Consider the following 18,972-nt stretch of genomic DNA (forward strand, 5'->3'; position numbering starts at 1 on the left):
GAATAAACTAAGTTGAGATTATTATCGTTCAATAACAGAAAGTTGGGATTATTAAAATCGAATTTTTATTTATTTTGTAATAAATAAATAATTATTTATTTATTTATTTTGTAGTCTTTGCTTGAAGGATACATAAAAAGCCCAAAAAACACCCATATAAATTCGAAAGACAGGGGGAAGCGTGGGCCAGACTACAATCAGGAGAAGCAGCCGCATTCTATATATATTGATAGGAGGGAACTCTAAAGACTATTATCAGATTATTATTTTTTTCGTGGAGTTTAAAAGGAGCCGCACAGTTTGTTATATTATTGGTTCAGAAAGCAACTGCAAAAGAGCAATTAGAGTCGCAAGTGAGAATTTTTAGGAGGTGTTCGGGTTCACACCTACTCATTCAAACACGGTTCATTGTTTTAATTTTATTAGTTTTATTATGAACTCCATTATTGAACTTATTTATTTTATTATTTTCTTGAGCATGGTTGTTGGCTAAAGTCTTATCAGTTGCCTAGGTTTTTGAATGAATATTTGTTGAACTTTGGATTGCTTGTCGGTTTTATTGGTTATTGGTGCTGGACTAATATTATTGTAACCAACTTTTTGGTGCTTTTAAGATGAATATGCATACTTATTATAAATTTACTTTTATTCAATTGTTCCATATGTGTCTTTGTGAAAGTCTTTCATTGTGTGGACGCATATTAGGTTACCTTATGTGTGTTCGTAACTAGTTTATGGTTTATAGTCGACATAATCCATAGGAACTATTTTTTGAGGGTTTAGAGATTTTAAGTGTTCTACCTATCTTGAGACTGAGAGGTAATAGATAGTTGGGGTTGTCTTATTCATTAGGTGGTTTGGGCATAGATTACATGAGAGTGGATTCCCCCCTTATTGTCTTTTGATTTTTGATATCCTAAGTCTTTTTAAGCATCTTTAGGTTACTCCTTACGTCCCATACACTCCCGGATGTATTGTGATTAGTGAGACTGAGAGGTGATCTAGTTATTAGAGTACTTTAATATTGTTGGAGAGACTGAGAGGTAATCCAACCAACCGGTTTGCTTCATACGCCCCTTAGGTATTCCTTTTAGGTGACACCCAGAGAATGATCAGGGATCCACTAGGATGTCTAGGGCGTCATATCTTTAGATCCCGGTTCCATCACAGTTTTCATAGCCGATAAGCATCCAAGATTCACAAATAGGATTTCAAGCCTAGGTAACGCCTTTCTTAATAGTGTTTTCCTCTAAGTCTTAGACTTTTAAGTTTAATTTATTAAATCACTTTAGCTTAATTAATTAGTCTAAGTAATAATTAGTTTTAAAATAAAATAAATAAAAATCTAAAAACAAATCTTTTTCTTTATTATTCATTTATTTAGCTTTTAGAATCTAGTTCGTTAATTTAATTAGTGTCTCTAGGGTTCGATATTCCCGGACTTCCCATAGCTACTCTACACCCGATAGGTACACTTGCCTGTTGCCAGTGGTTTGGTTTAGGGTATTCTAGGTTTTTATTACTTATTGTGCTAGGTTGATTTATTGCAGTATTTTTATATACCACTTTTAGGCACATCAAGTTTTTGGCGCCGTTGCCGGGGACACTTGGTAATTGGCGAATTAGATTCTATTTGCTTTTTCTTTGTTTTTAGTTTTAGTTTAAATAATTAGATTTTATTTTATTTTATTTTATTGCTTAATTGCTCTTAATTGCTATCTGTGCTTCATGTGCTTTAGGGATAAGTTTGGGTCCTCACTATTTTATCTGTTTTTCAGCGAATGCGACGTTCTCGTTCACTAGGACCACCAGAGTTCACTGTTTCTGACGAACCCGAGAGAGATTTTCGTGAGCGCCGTAGGGAGCTTTGGGAGATTACACGTGCTCTACGCGAAAGCAAGGTACACGTTTCAGATTCCACTTTAGATATGGGTGACGCTATTCCCCCTAGGCGTACGGTTCACTCGAGAGCGAATGAGGGAGTTATGGGGAGACGGTCTGCTATCACACGTCCAGCGATGCCTGATGCTAATAACTAGCATATTCCGCCCAACGTTATGAATTCTATTACTAATTCCTCCCCATTTCACGGACTTGAAGACGAGGATGCGCCGGGCCATCTAAACAAATTCACTCGCATCTGCGACACTTTTCATATCGCCAACGCCACTCGTTCTTCTATTTACCTTCATTTTTTTCCATTTTCTCTTGAGGGCCGAGCTTCATCATGGTTGGAAAACCTTCCCCCTGGGTCCATCACTACCCAGGACGAACTTCAAGATAGATTTCTAAAGAAGTATTTTCCGCCATCTAAAGCCTCGCGACTTCGTGATCAGATCTACTCCTTCCGCATGGACCCTGACGAGTCATACCCTTTGGCGTGGGAAATGTTCCATAATCTGCTTAGTAGATGCCCCCAGCATGGTCTTTCCGAATGGGCCGTAGTCGAGAAATTCTATAACGGGCTGACTTTTGAGATGCAGCAGAGATTCAACACGTCAGCTGGAGGGGACATGTTAGAGAAGCTGGATATAGATGAGTGCGAGTAAATGTTTGAGAGCTTCGCCCTAGCCGAGCAGCGGGGGCCGTCCGCCCGAGGCACTTCTAAGACCACCACTTCTTCCGCTCGAGGTGTCCATCAAGTCTCGAATGATACTAGCATCACGGCTGCCTTAGAGGCAATTCAAAGGGAAATTAAGGACTTGAAGAAGGTTGTTGATAAGTGCAAGATCTGCCGAGGAGGGCACGACACAGTTGATTGTCCGGTCAACCAGCAGGAGTAGGTGGACTACTTGGGAAATCAGAATAGAGGACTGAATGCCTACGGGAACCCCGGATGGAGGAATAGCTCAAACTATGGTTGGAGGTCGGGAGGTAATTCTCAAGGTTTTCAGCCGAGGCAGGAGCAAAGTCAGGTTAGAGATACAGAGGTGGCAGGGAGTTCGAGTGCGGGGAAGTGCAGTGGTATGGACCCCGATCTTAAGGAGTTTCTATCTAAGCAATCTACCATGCTTTCCCCCTTATTGATAGAGATAGTAACACACAGAATAGACTGGCTGAGCACGACACCTTATTGAAGAACCAGCAGTCGTCAATTTTGGAGATGTCTCGAAAGATGGATGAGATGATGAAACATATGCTACCTAATAAGCAGGTCGGAGCGTTTCAGGGCAGCACCGAGCTTAACCCGAAGGCACAGTTAAAGGCGGTGACCACCCGCAGTGGCAGAGGAGGCTGTAGAGAGCAGCCGCCGGCAGATGATGAGGAGCCGGTGGACGAGGAAATAGAGATGGAGGCTCCTGTGAGGACGCACGAGAGGCGAGCCCCAGCAAGTACCGCGTCAAATGGTGAGTCTCCTGTGGAGAAGGTTGCTGAGAAGAAGATTGAAGAGAAGAAGAGTCCCGAAGTCGATCTTACTCGAGTTCCGTATCCTGCTCGTCTTCTGCGGCAGAAGTATGTGGAGGAATATGGACATTTCTTGGACATGTTTAAACAGCTTAAAATCAATCTTCCGTTTGTTGAAGCACTCCAGCATATGCCCAAATATGCTAAATTCTTAAAAGATCTTCTTTCGAACAAGAAGAAGCTAGATGGGCTTTCGACCGTATGTCTAAATGAAGGATGCTCTGCGGTAGTCCAGAACAAGCTGCCGGAGAAATTAGCAGACCCGGGACACTTCACGATTCCGTGTTTGTTTCGCAGCTTGACTGAGAGTTTCGCGTTGGCCGATTTAGGTGCTAGCATAAATCTGATGCCATATTCTCTCTATAAAAAACTAGACCTAGGCGAGCCGGTCCCAACGCGCATGAGTTTATCCTTGGCCGATCGTTCGGTCAAATATCCGCGGGGAACCGTGGAAAACATACTCGTTAATGTCGATAAATTCGTTTTCCTTGTGGATTTTGTTATTCTTGACATGGAGGCTGACGATCAGGTCCCGCTCATTTTGGGACGACCCTTCCTGCGTACTGCTAAAGCGCTTATTGACGTCTTCGACGGCAAAATTACACTTCGTGTAGGGGAGGAGAACGTCACCTTTGATGTCATCAAATCGATGAGGAACTCCAGTAGTCAAGACGATTCCGTTTACTTTCTTGACACGCTCATATCTCAGTTCGAGCGCTGTCTTGACTACATCTCTGGAGCAGATTTGCTCAATCAGGAGGATGAGGTTGATGTTCCCCCGGAGCATGACCTGAGCATTATTGCTAGCTCACCTTCTGAATACCCCGAGGTGTTCACGGTTGCCGATAGCACCGAGGGACCGAAGGAGAGACCATCGATTGAGGCACCGCCGTCCCTTGAGCTTAAAGAGCTACCTCCTCATTTGGAGTATGCTTTCTTGGACGGTGAGGCCGATTTGCCCGTCATCATTTCTTCTCGGTTGACAGATGATGAGAAGTCGAGGTTGGTTGATGTGCTCAAGGCACACAAACAGCCTATTGCATGGAAACTCATGGACATTCAGGGCATCAGCCCGAACTTTTGCACGCACAGGATACTCATGGAGGATGAGTACAAGCCTGTAATCCAATCTCAGAGGAGGCTCAACCCTAACATGTCGGTGGTGGTCAAGAAGGAGGTTATCAAACTCCTCGACGCTGGCCTGATTTATCCCATCTCTGATTCTTCATGGGTGAGTCTCGTTCAGGTCGTCCCTAAGAAGGGAGGGATGACAGTTGTCACTAACAAACGTAATGAGCTTATTCCGACTAGGACAGTCACAGGTTGACGGGTTTGCATTGACTACAGGAGGCTTAACGACGCTACTAGGAAAGACCACTTTCCTCTTCTGTTCATCGATCAAATGTTGGAGCGTCTGTCGGGATGACAGTTCTCCTATTTTCTTGATGGATTTTCAAGTTATTTCCAGATCCCAGTCGCGCATGAGGATCAGGAAAAGACCACCTTTACATGCCCATACGGTACCTTCGCGTACAAACGTATGCCTTTCGGGTTATGTAATGCTCCAGCTACTTTCCAGCGTTGCATGGTAGCGATATTCCAGGACATGATCGAGAGTTCCATGGAGGTCTTCATGGACGATTTTTCGGTATATGGGGACTCTTTTGATCAATGTCTTTCTAATCTTGAGAGAATGATGAAGCGGTGCATAGAGACGAAGTTGATGCTGAATTGGGAGAAGTGCCACTTCATGGTGACTGAAGGCATTGTGCCCGGGCACAAGATTTCGCGAGACGGTATTGAGGTAGATAGAGCTAAGATTGACACCATCAGTGGACTTCTTCCACCGACTAGTGTGAAATCCGTTCGTAGTTTTCTCGGGCATGTGGGTTTTTATCGTAGGTTCATCAAAGATTTTTCTAAGATCACCTGGCCCATGACTCACCTTCTAGAGAAGGACATCACATTCGACTTCGATGCTGATTGTTTGAAGGCGTTTGAGTTTCTCAAGGGGCAGTTGGTTAATGCCCCTATCTTAGTAGCACCCGACTGGAGCTTACCCTTCGAGCTCATATGCGACGCTAGTGATTTTGCAGTCGGGGCTATTCTAGGTCAGCGGAAGGACAAGCACTTCCATCCTATCTACTACGCGAGTAAGACCCTTAACGATGCTCAGGAGAATTACATGACTACTGAGAAGGAGCTTCTAGCAGTGGTCTTCGCGTTTGACAAATTCCGTTCTTATCTTGTGCTGTCTAAAACCATCGTTTATACTGATCATGCGGCATTGCGATACCTGTTTGCCCAGAAAGATGCCAAGCCTCGTTTGATACGATGGATTCTCTTGCTTTCCGAGTTCGATATTGAGATTAGAGATAAAAAGGGAGCGGAGAATGTTGCTGCGGATCAATTGTCACGTTTAGAGGATCTAAAGAGAGAGGAGATTAGAGAGGACACCATCGGGGATAGGTTTCCCCACGAGTCGTTGATGATGGTGAGAGTGAGATTTGAGAGCGAGCCAATCTTGTACGTGAGTGCTGAAGAGGAGGGTCTGCCATGGTTCTCCGACATTGCGAATTATCTGGCCGAAGGAGTGGTGGTCAAGGGCATGAGTTATCAGCAGAGGAGGAAGTTTTTCGCAGATGCCAGCCATTACATATGGGATTCACCGTATTTGTTTCGTGTAGGCGCCGATCGAGTGTTGAGGAGGTGTGTGAGTAGGGAAGAGGGCCTTGAGATTCTTAGACATTGTCATGAGGGTTTAACTGGTGGCCACCATGGTCAGTCTTCCACCGCTAAGAAGGTTCTGGATTCCGGTTTTTATTGGCCATCGATTTTCAAAGACTCACACGAGTTTGTCAGACAGTGTGACGCATGTCAGCGCACTAGTAACATCTCATCCCGTAATGAGATGCCCCAAAACCCTATTCAGGTTTGTGAGGTTTTCGATGTTTGGGGCATTTATTTCATGGGTCCGTTCCCTTCTTCTCGAGGGAACCGATACATTCTCGTGGCTATCGACTACGTTTCCAAGTGGGTTGAGGCTCAAGCCTTTCCCACTAATGACGCCCGAGTTGTAGTGGGATTCTTGAAGAGGTTGTTCTGTCGGTTTGGTACTCCCAAGGCCTTGATTAGTGATAGGGGCACACAATTTTGCAATGCCCAGATGGAGAAGACGTTGGCACGGTATGGGGTCACCCATCGTTTGTCCACCGCCTATCACCCACAGACGAGCGGGCAAGTGGAGAACGCAAACCGAGGCGTTAAGCGAATTCTAGAGAAAACTGTCGGTAAGAACCGCAAGGACTGGTCCGATAAGTTGGATGACGCGCTTTGGGCTTTCCGCACAGCTTTTAAAACGCCTATTGGGACCACATCCTTAAGGATGGTTTACGGGAAAACGTGTCATCTACCGATTGAGTTAAAGCATAGAACGTATTGGGCGTTGAGATCCGTTAATCTTGACCTGACCCAAGCTGCGAAAAACCGGTATCTCCAAATTCATGAGGTTGAGGAGATAAGAGATGAGGCGTATGCGAGATCTTAGAGTTATAAAGAGCGTACGAAGGCGTTGCACGATTGGAAGTTGAAGAAGGTGAAAGAGTTTAAGTGTGGGGATCGAGTTTTGGTTTATAATTCTCGTCTGAAGTTATTTCCAGGTAAACTTAGATCGAGATGGGTAGGACCATATACGGTCAAGGAGGTGTTCCTACATGCTGCGATTGAACTTTAGGATGTTGATGGGAGTTCATGGAAGGTGAACGGCCATAGGTTGAAACATTATATTGGTGGGCCAATTGATTCGGTTAAGGAGAACATGCTTCTTCTCGACATCCCTAGGTTGACTGCTAGATAGGGATAGGACTTCGGGTAATGCCGAGTGTAGAGTTTGTATATGTTTGTATTTGTTTTCTGTTATTTTTGTATTTTGAGTCGATTTTTAAGTTTTAGAGTCTTTTTGATGTCTGCTTTGGGTGGTTTGAGTTTTGTTTTGCAGGTTTGGATGCTATTGTTCGTACTCAATCTCCATTCGGGCGAGGGTGTTCTGAGCTTATTTGATTGTGGAGGGGACCCAAAAGCTGCGGCCGCGAATGAAATGCTATACGGTCGTTTTTTTTAGGTAGTTTAAAAAATATATATAATAATAAAAAAACAAAAAAAATAATAAATAAATAAAATAAAATAAAAATAAAGTAATAAAAAAAAATTAAAAAAAATTGTGTCCCTTGAATTAAATATTTTGCAACAAAATGGAAAATGATAGAAAAATTGGGGATTGGTTGTTCAAAACTACTAATATATACGAGATAAAAAAATAGAAAGCGCACTTAATTTGGATGTGTCGGTAGGCCCAACTAGCCTTGAAAGGTTTCCCTTGATTATTATAAATGTACCTATAATTAAATCATTAAGTCTTGTGGGTATTCATCTTAGGAAAACAGAAAAACTGAAATGTCTAAGGTATTGAAAAGCACCAGTGTAGATTAAAACCTTGTAAATCTTAAAATTTGATTTCATCTACATAAGTATTGAGCATATAAATATATAAAGCTGAAAAAAAAGATCCAATAATTTAATGTGTCTCCCTCTGGGATAGTGACTTGGAGATGACATCTGTGGATGAGGATCGATAAAAATAATAAATAAAATCCAATAACCTATGTGTTTTCTTTCGAGTTGGTAGCTTGACTGATAGGCCTCTAGGTGAGGATTAAAAGAATGTTCATGAGTAATGACCAACAGCTTACATGCTTCTCACTGGGCTAGCAACCACGGTGAGAACATCCATGGGTGAGGTCTAAGTTATGTTGAAATATAAAATTGCTCAAAATAATTCAGTATTTATTTATGAAGTTAAATTTTAATAGTTACAAGTTTTTAGGGTGCATTGGTAAAATAAAATCTTTATGGTTTTCTCTTTGCTTTAACATGCCTGAAACAAATTAGGTGGCTTTGTGATTTTTGGTGTGAGACCCTTACACTAAGTGTTAACTTGAACTTAATCACTGAATATGATGGGAGGCCTGATAGGTTGGTGGTTGGGTTTAAGTGGACAACACTTGTTTACAATATTTTATTTATTAAAAACTAAGCCATCTCTATCTGCGAGCATCTATCTCCAAGAGTGACTCTAGTGTCTTGCTATTTGTGCTATACTTGCTTTCCTGTAATGAGGGGGAAAAATACGTCAGCGATATGCTGGTGAATCGTTAACTCTGAAAACATTTGGCTGACAAGATAGTTTTGGAACAAACTCAGCAGAAACGTCTCTTATTTCTGGGAACTTGTGCCACTGCCATACACACACAATTATGGTTCTCCAATAACTGTTGCCCATTGGAGAACTTTCTTTATGTCTGTTAGCCTGCGGCCACGTAGCCTTGATTGGAAGGTTAACAGATATGTTTGGATCCAGACACATGTGTACTCGGTCTGAGTTGCTTTTATTATCTACCTTGCGACTTAGGGATCACGTAATCCCTTAAAATTTAGAGATCACGTAATCTCATATTTGACAGACTGTTTACGATAAACAACCCGTTTATCTGACTGTAAAAGGTTTAACGTATTCACCTGTGATTGTGATTGTGATTGTCTTTTCTGAATGATGTGGTGATCTCGTTTGAAAACCCTTGTGAATGAATGAATGATTGATCTAGGTAATAAAATAAGTTTATATAAATACCCGGATCGTCTCTTGATCCAGCTACAGACCTTTAGTCTGGTTTTGATATCTTTAAACCTTGACTGATCATTTGTTTTAATAAAATATTTAGACTCGTAGTCTTTTCATTTGTTTACAAATCATGTGTTGAGTTTCTTCTTCATGAAGAAACATCTATTGATAGGTTTCTTCTTCAAGAAGAAACATTGAATTGACTATAACCCTAGTATGTAAAATCTTACATTTCTTAGTTGTGAAGAAACTACTATATCTGCTTGTATGTAAAAGCTTATGTTTCTTAATTATGAAGAAATATAATTTTAACTATAACCTTTGCATGTATAAAGCTTTTGTAAATATACTTATGATCAAGGTTTTAAGCTATACCCCTGACTATGATCTAAGCCATATAATATAATAATAAAATAATATTTAGGCAGAACCCCTGCCTTACGCGGGTATTTGGAGTTTATATGCCTAAGCTTGTACGAGCAGAACTTCTACTTTCTATCGCGTATCGAGGCTCAAATCGTTGGAACTTCGGAGCTTGGAACATACTACGAGGTCGGCACATTTCTCGAGACTAAGTGTGTGTAAAAGTGTATGGTTTGGTGTGAGAATGAAATGCCGTATCCTTCCCCTTTTATAGCTGATTCTGGGAGCCATCGCGTAGCGTGATGGTCCCTTTGCTTAGGGCATCGCGTAGCGTGATGTCAGAGAATGGCACGTGCTATGCTGACTCAGCCCTAGCGTCTGCCACGTGTCCCCCCGTTGCGACACGTGTCTGTTGCGTCATCATGCACCATTGCGTAGCACGATGGTGTTGTTCCTGGCCTCATCATGCAGCTCGATGGGTCCTGAAATCAGATTTTTCATTTTTTGGTCCTTCATCTTTGATAACTTGCCACTTTTTGATCATGCTTCAATTTTCCAAAAATACTAAACAAGCCCTTATGCGGCTATGCGAGTGTGCGAAGTGCAAAGTGCGCCATCAAAACGCCACATTACGCCCATCGCCCGAGTCCAAGTCCGAATCCGTGCGCGTCGGGTGCTTCACACCCTCCGCTAGGACTATGGAGAGTGGTTAGCCACATTAAAACATTTCTATGGAAATTTGCTTCCTTATAAAGAGCTTCCATTTCTTTTCTTGTTTCCATGTGGGATGAAAGTTATCTTCCTTATTTATACCCATGTGAAGTGCTTCCACTTTCTTTCATCTTTTCATGTGGGATAGAATTTTCTCATTTCATTAACATGAGATATCCTTATTTTTCTTATCTCATTTTTCCCATTACTTGTCTTATGAATATTTTATTTTATTTTAATCCTTCAACTTTCAAAGTTGACATTTTTAGTCCAAATTAAATATGGGATTTTCTAGGATGTTACAATGATATTTTTTTGAAGGATTCGTTGGCCGTTTAAAAAAAGAACCCTTTTTTTTTCTTTCAATAATCCATCATAAAGAATTTAATGCTTGCTGGTAAAAAAAGAAAAAAAACGGATTTAATTCTATGTTTAAATGAATAATATCTTTAATATTTTTGAAATAATCTTAAATTTAATTTTAGTCATTATTCGATTTTGACTAGCTAATCTTTAAATTTAATTATTAATACCGTATTAAAACCAAAATATCATATATTAACCGTTTTTCTATATATACAAGTATACTGCACAAGCTTTTAGGTTATGGGGTATACTCTAATCCCATAATAAATTAAGATGACATGACACTTTAAAGATAGATTAAACCACTCCTCACTTGTGTTATATTTGTTAAAAAGGTGCCATGGATTATGGTTTTCATGGGTTATAAGGCAAAGAATAATATATTAAATTACTAATTAGCAGGGGTGAGATGGAGTTAAAAGGATTAAACAATTTCCTTTGGGTGAGATTGAGTGAAAGAGAGAAAAATAAGTGATGCGGTGCTTATGTGGAGTTAAAAGGGGTTAAGTATGAAACCAAGTATTAATGACTAAACATAAATACGAAATGGTCACTAATTTTGTCCGTTATTATTATTATTTATATTTTAATGACGAATTTCTGTCAATTATTTCAATCCTTGTTTCAATTAATAAAAATTCAGTCGTGACACGTGAATTTGAGAAATTAATAAAAAATAGAAAATGTCACAAGTGGGTCGTGTGTGTGTGTGTATAGGCAAAGTATAAAATGAAAACCCACTTGAGTTGTGAAAACACGTGAAAACCCTATGTAACATCGGTTTTTTTTTGTTACATATAACATATGTTGTTACATTTAATACAAAATATCGAAAACATAAAAAAAATGTTTTGCTATTTTTTATACATTTTTGACAAATTTTTATTTATGTTTTCATGAGAGAGAAAAGTTAAATAAACTTTAACATTTTTTATTAACTTTAATTGTGTACCACAAGATTTAATCTTAATTAAAAACATTTGGTTGAGAATGGGTTTCTAGAGTTTTCACAACTCAAATGGGTTTTTATTCTAACCTAACCCTCTCTCTCTCTCTCTATATATATATATATATATATATATATATATATAAAGAAAGTTTTCATAGTAATATTCTTATATGGCTAATCACTCTCAGTAGTCCTAACGGAAGGTGCGAAGCACCCGACGCCCAGGGCCTCGGGCACGGGCGATGGGCGAAATGTGGCGCACTTTGCACTTCGCACTCTCGCATCGCCTCAAGCCGCTTGAGAGCCGCCTTAGTATTTTTGATATGGAAGTTAGATCAAGACGTGACGAGCTACCAAAGTCCACGGACTAAAAATGAAAAATCTGAAATTTTATTCATTCACGCGACGCGAAGGAATTGGATACAGTTACTTCGCGCTACGCGAAGTAGCAATGAAGTAACCGTGTCGTTGAACGACACGTGGCAACACGTCATAGGACACGTGTCACTACGTAGTGACACGTGGAAAGCCTAGCTGTCAACTCACCAGACCTATAGGGCTACTTCACGCGACGTGAAGGGATGATTCGCGCTATGCGAATGAACACCTTTTCTGCCTATTAATAAGTGGCTATAGGATGAATTCAAAGTATTAAAATGAATCGATATTATAGCTTATCGCTTACATATGCCAGAAGAAATGAAAGGAATACATGATGTATTTCATGTCTCTAACTTACGCAAATGTCCGGCTGACGAAACTTTAGCCATGCCTTTAAAGGATGTCGAAATCAACAAAAATCTAAAATTTGTAGAACAACCTCCACAAGTTGAAGATTTCCAGGTTAAGAAACTTAAACGGCGAAAGCTAAAGTTAGTCAAGATAAGATAGAACTCCCGAAGAGGACCAGAGTTTACTTGGGAGTTAGAATCATAGATGAGAAAGAAATACCCACATCTATTTTAGCGAATCTCGAGAACGAGATTCATTTCAAGGTGGGGAGGATGTAGCATCCCCAAAAATTTGGTCCACATTTGACAAGTTAATAAAGATGAAGGCCAAAAATATTCATAAGATAAGTAACGGGGAAATGAGATAAACATATCATGTGAAGTAAATAAGAAACTTCATCCCACATGGAAAAAAGGAAGAAAGTGGAAGCATTCCACATGGGTATAAATAGGAAAAACAACTTTCCTCCCACATTGAAAAATTATAAAACTTGGTAGCTCTTTATAAGAAAGAGAGTTTCCATAGTAATATTCTTATGTGGCTAAACACTCTTAGTAGTCCTAGCGTAGGTGCGAAGCACCTAACGAGCACGCGAATGGGCACAGGATCGGACGATGGGCGCAACGTGGCGCTTTGATGGCGCTTGCATCGCCGCTTGATGCTAGATTATCGCTATCTAGTCAAAATCAATTAAATTCAGTTCCTAATCACCTAAGCAGGTGACGAGTGACTCGTAGGGAAGCCGTTAAGCGAGTTAAAAGATATAAATGCATTAGCTTAACCAACTTAATTTCATGGAATTAGTTGACTATGGTTAATCATATGTTTGCAGGTAGGAAGAGGTAGAGGATGAAATTACGAGAACGTGGGTAAAAACGGCGAAGAAAACGGAGTTGAAACGAGAAAGATATGAAGAAAACAAGAAAATCAGCAAAAGCTCCACCGTGGCCCACGGTCAACACCGTGAACCACGGTCAACCCAGCTCCAATCGGACAGTTTTCACCATACCGTGGTCATTCTATGCACCGTGGATGGACCGTGGCCCACGGTCCGAGTCGTAACTGCAGATTTTATTCCTCTTTTTAGAGGGTTTTAGGGTGTCTTTTCACATACCTTTCACTTGGGAACGACTAGAGGGCGATTTTTGAAGACAAAAACAATATTTTAGGGTTTGTAATCATTTGTTTATGTTTTGGATTGCTATAAACAAGACACTTGATGCAAGAATGATCTCTCAGGCCATGAGTGGCTAGTTTCTATGATATTTCTCTCGGGATGTAAGGTTATTTGCAAAACACTTTTGTTTATTATTCTTGAACTTGGATTGATTATCTAAATGTCAATGTTAGTATAATCATGTGTTTGTGTGATTTTTTGTAGCTTGTCTATATTGTTTATATTTAGTTTTGAGCCATATGTTCTTGGTGTCGTTGACAATCGAGATTTAGTGGAAGGACTAGGAATAATAGTATTGATTGATTGTTAAGTAACAACCTCGCATTCTAGGAATCCGAGTACTTAGTTCTTGATTAATCACAAACAATTGCATGTATACAAAACCGGGATATTACGGTTTATCCATTGAATGTTAAAAAGAGTGTTGAGCAATAACCCGAACCCCGAGAGGAATGCTTGCTTATTTATTCGCTTACAACTTTCGTTTAGTTTAATTTAGTTTTTAAAATCAAATCAAAAACCAACTTGGAAATTACTTTGTGTCATTTACATTTATATTAGTTTAATCGTTAAGCTACTTATTAACAAATTTTCCACAAACTCCTCGTGTTCGATACCCACTTACCGCTTTCTATTTAGTAGTATTTGGTTTAAGTTTGAGTGAGTCTTCGACCTCACGTCAAATTTTGGCGCCGTTGCCGGGGAGTAGTGCGCAACGTGTGTTACTTTTGTAGTTGTTTGTTTAATTGTTATTGTCATTTTTACGCGGGTTGTGTTAGTGTGCAGGTATTTACAGGTATATGCATACGCAAAACTCTCGGTCTTCATCACCGTTAGTTTTTGATCTGGAAATCGAAAGATCTGCTCGTCAGAATCGGATTCTTCAAAGGGAGAATAAGATTATTCGGTCACCAAGCACCCACAGTCAAACAACTGACACAACAAACATGGCTTCAGGTCAATCTGTACCACCTATACCACCACCCATCAATCCGGAAAATATTCCTCCCAATGAAACCGTTACCACTACAAGTCTTACGAGTGAGCCTACCTCAACTGTGTTCAGCTTTCAACCACCACTTAACCTTCCACCTTTTAACAACTCCAATCCTGTTCAAGGACAATCATCAAACTCACAACATCAATCACCTTTCCAATCTCAATAGAACCCACCTTATAATCAGCCATACACATTACCACAAGACCCACCCATCATCCATACTTCACCGGGTCTTAGGACGGGTCCGCATTCGTTTGGTGGGCCATGCTATGGCGATAATTGCGAGGGGTATGAAGAGTATGAAGAGGGATATTCGAGTGGGGGAGATGGAAATCAATTAAGGGTGCAAGGTCAATTTGGTTACGTCCCGCAACAACAAGTGCAACAATGGGGTGGACCACTTGTAAATCAAGCACCATTGCAATAACCACAACCATTGCAACAAGTTCCTCCACAACCTCATTATCAACAACCTCAACAACCAATACCTCAACCTCAATTCCAACAATATCCACCGCCAAGGCCCGTGTATAGACAAATGGGCCAACCGAGAGTATCGTTGGGGGTACCGAGAAGGCATATAAGAGAGATGGCTAGGGGAATTGAAGCTCACTTTCGCCCGATCGTCACAAACAACCCATCTCCGGTGGTCATTCCTCAAAATCAAAATGGAAGAACATTTGAGGTTAGAACCAATGCGCTCCAAAGTTTACCAAAGTATAAGGGTTTAGCACCTTATTTCCATTTGGAGGCGTATGATTCAATTTGCAACACGATCGGGGGTCAAGGTTTTTCACCGGATGAGGTTAAGTTGGTCGTATTCCAATTTTCGTTAGAATAATACATGAGGGAAATACTGAAAAATTACAAACTTTACATCCCGGGTATGACTCAAAAGGATTAGCCGCCATTCGTCATCTCTCAGTCTTTGATTTCGATGTTATAGATCATGTAGATGACTTAGAGATGATTGGGAATGATGGACTACTTCTCTTTTGCTCTCAAAACGCTGTGGTAACCGCTTCATGCCGTTTGGGTCATGAGATTATAATATAAATGCAAACCTAATCTTTCCCGTTTGTGGGACCCATCGCGACCTTTCCAGGTCATCGTGTATCACGACGGACGACAGTCAGCCATATATTAGTTTTTAATTACCATCGCGATACGCGATGGTAACTTCTTGAATCCCATCACGATACGCGATGGTTGGCTTCATCAGCTGCACTTATTTTTTGTCTCGTTTCGCGTGCTGGACATCCCGGGTCTTCATCTCGTGCTCGTACAGGTCCAAATTAATCTATTTAAGCATCCAAGACCTGAAACATAATAAACACGTATGAAGTACCGAAGTTCCTAGAATAAATAGTTAAAACAACTAAACTAACTACTCAAACTATATACAAACAGACCGAACATCACCGCTTAAGAGCCGCCCTAATATTTTTGAACAATGGAAGTTAGATCAAGACGTGACGAACTACCAAAGTCCAGGGACTAAAAATGAAAAATCAGAAATTTTATTCCTTCGCGCGACGCGAAGGAATTGGATACAATTATTTCGTGCTACGCAAAGTAGCAATGAAGTAACCATGTCGTTGAACGACACGTGGCAAGCCTAGTTATCAACTCACCAGACCTATGGGTCTATTTCCCGTGACCCAAAGAGATTCTTCGCGCTATGCGAAGGACAAAAGAAACCTGAGGCTTTTTATTAGCCTTTCGCGCTACGTGAACGAACATGATGATGGTCCTTCGTGCTATGTGAAGAAACACTTTTTCTGCCTATAAATAGGTGGCAATAGGATGAATTCTCATTTGACCAAACACACCCGATCACACATAGTACCTAGAAATACGTGCCACGATCCCGACATTTCAAGGTGTTAGTTGTTTCGAAGTGCGTGCAAGTAGTAGAAACTTTGTCGATTTATTCATTTCGATTTCCCGACGATAAGTAGAAGTGCTGCCTGTGTCAAGCTTAAGCATTTCATATAAACAAACCATGCAAGGTAGGGGTTCTGCCCGATTATTTTATTATATGTATGGCTTAGACCCTAGTCAGGTAATATAGCCCGTACCTTGATCATATAATAAGATGAAATTTAGAGTTTATAAGACGAGGTTATAGAGGAAATATTATTTCTTTATTTTACATAAAGTTTTTATGATGTTTCTTATGAAAGAAGAAACGCAGAGGATAAATAATGAATAAAAAGGACTAAAGCTTCTTATGTTTTATAAAGAAATGAATATCAAAGAAAAGGTTATGCAAACAGACTAAAGGTCTGAAGTTAAGATCGTTGATCTAGTATTTATAAAACGTTAATCTCATACTATAGGTCCGAGGTAACAAGAAAGCATAAATCAGTGAGACACACTAATCAAGAACAAAGGTGAATACGCTCAAACTTTATAACTCTTTTAATGAGTCTTTAAATGTTTGCATGGGATTATGTATCCCTAAAACTTTATTAAAAAAGGTAACCACTGACCCTCGGGCTATCGTATACGTTTGTTTGGATCCTTACATATGTGGGTAGACGGTGGGCACACCGCACCACACTTGCTAATGCCTCCGCTACGTTGGGTCGAACCTAAGTTATGTCCGAGAGGGGATTATCTTGTGTATATGGGTAACGCTACGATGTTGGCTGAGTGGTTTCGAGTTGAGTTGGATGTTTATAATAGTAATTCATACTTTCAGAACTTGGTTATTTCCTAAGTCACACTGGGCCAAGGCCTACGATGTCTCGAGGGGATAATTGAGTACCAATATGTGTTGCTGACGTATTTTTATAAACTGTTTTACAGGTAATCAAGAGTAGGCGATTGGAGATGATGACTAACCATTAGATGATCTGATGGCTCAGATGGAGTTTTCGTTAATAAAATATTGTAAATTTTGGTTTTATAATTCCAAACTCTTTTGTACCAACCATCGGGTGTTTAATCCCTTTCTTTTGAATATAATAATATTTTAATCAAGTCTTCTGCTTTACAATCGTAAACTCTGATATATTTACAAAACATGTATTAACTTGTGGTCACACTCCTAGACCCTAGATTGGTGTGTGACAGGTGGGCCCTGATTTACATCTTTTTGGATCCGACCGTTTCCAAATGATTTTTTGTTTGGTTGGGTCTATTTCCATTACCCATATTACATGCAAATGACAAAAGAATACAGTACTTGTTTTCTTAAATCATTCTAAACCCATGTACCAAACACTTAGAAAATCAAGAAAATAACATAGAAACACACAACTTGTATAGTTTCATAAGTTAAGAAAGACACATTGGTAAAGCACCATTTGCACATGTTGATTTTTACCAAGATGATATCAGCATATTGTGGAAGATCTATAATTCAAGCAGGCTAACTTTGATTTAAACCGAAATAAACAGCCAAATTTGAGAGGGGCAATTTGTCTCCAATTAAATAATACTTTGATAATGAATAACAAAAATGAGGAATACGAAAGTAAAAAAATAATGCTTTTATTAACCCGTTACATTTAGTTTCTGCTCCAGAATGTAGGCAGAGGATTTAGGAACAGCTCCTTATCTTCATGTTAATAATAGGCATAGTAACTGCTCCCCACTCTTCTAATTTACCACTAACTCCTTAAGCAAGTTAAAGATCCAACTTAAGCCCAAAACAGTATTCAGCTGGCCCATATGGGTAGTCGTGGCTAGGGCTGTTCACGAGCCGAGCCGAACCGAGCGAAGGCTTGCTAGTTGCTTGGCTCGTTTACAACCGAACCGAGCGGCTAAAATTCGAACCGAGCGAAACATGAAACAAGCCAAAATCGAATCGAGCATTTTTTGATTGAACATCGAGCGATTTCGAACATTTTTTTGATTTCTTTTTCTCTTTAAAATTTTCAATAAAAAACAAGTTTGAAGGCTGTAAATAATATATTTTGTAAATAAATTAGTTGTTTTTAGACAAACGTATAATAGGTTTTAATTTTTAGGAGAAAGAAGTTTGAAGTGAGATATAATGATATATTTATATATTTGTTCATATATAATTATATATAAAATAAATTAAAAATATTCAAGCCGAACGAACTGAGCAGACCTTTGCTTGTTGCTTGACTCGTTTACAAACCGAACTGAGCAGAGCGGCTCGTTTACAATCGAGCAAAATAACGAGCGAACAGTTTCCGAGCAAACGACGAGCGAGTTCGAGCGGAGAGCCGAGAGCGGTTTGGACGGCCCTAGCCGTGGCCCTTTTCCTTCTTCTCGCATATACTTTAATTGGACCTTTATCACATTACTTGGGTGGAGGGCTTAGTATACGATTAAACGACCTGTTAATCACTCAAAGCTAAGATTTAATTTTGCATTTGCATTAATGAATCAAGCTGCCAGACTGCCAGTTCACCAAAATATAGGAGCCTTATAATTAAGAGCTTCACACATATATTTCCAATGAAATAAAAATCTAAACCACATACGAATATAAACCAAAACCAAAACCAAAAGAAAACATACAAGTAATCATATGGTCACTCAAAAATTTCTAATATACACAAGAAAGAGCATTAATAAAGAGATATTTTGACATACATATTGTAATGTTT

General features: G+C 39.8%; 1 protein-coding gene across 1 annotated transcript; it reads left to right on the plus strand.

Annotated features, from left to right (window-relative positions):
* Window positions 1-3,115: 3,115 nt before the first annotated feature.
* Window positions 3,116-6,952, plus strand: LOC143595471 (uncharacterized). The gene is made up of 4 exons (XM_077074468.1): window positions 3,116-3,734; window positions 4,020-4,525; window positions 5,096-6,208; window positions 6,572-6,952. The coding sequence occupies exons 1-4, from the start codon at window positions 3,116-3,118 to the stop codon at window positions 6,950-6,952; spliced, it is 2,619 nt and encodes an 872-aa protein (XP_076930583.1).
* The last annotated feature ends 12,020 nt before the right edge of the window (window positions 6,953-18,972 follow it).

The sequence above is a fragment of the Bidens hawaiensis genome, unplaced genomic scaffold (assembly GCF_021521415.1).
Source record: "Bidens hawaiensis isolate Kalapana, Puna unplaced genomic scaffold, B.hawaiensis_p1.1 tig00045234_1, whole genome shotgun sequence".
Lineage (NCBI taxonomy): Eukaryota > Viridiplantae > Streptophyta > Magnoliopsida > Asterales > Asteraceae > Bidens > Bidens hawaiensis.

What these genes read in the sequence shown, in the direction of transcription:
- LOC143595471 (XM_077074468.1), top strand. Translation starts at nt 3,116, where the DNA reads ATGGATGAGATGATGAAACATATGCTACCTAATAAGCAGGTCGGAGCG. An exon ending in TTTCGCGTTGGCCGATTTAG is followed by an intron (nt 3,735 to 4,019) that starts GTGCTAGCATAA and finishes CACTTCGTGTAG; the next exon opens with GGGAGGAGAACGTCACCTTT. An exon ending in AGTCTTCCACCGCTAAGAAG is followed by an intron (nt 6,209 to 6,571) that starts GTTCTGGATTCC and finishes TGCAATGCCCAG; the next exon opens with ATGGAGAAGACGTTGGCACG.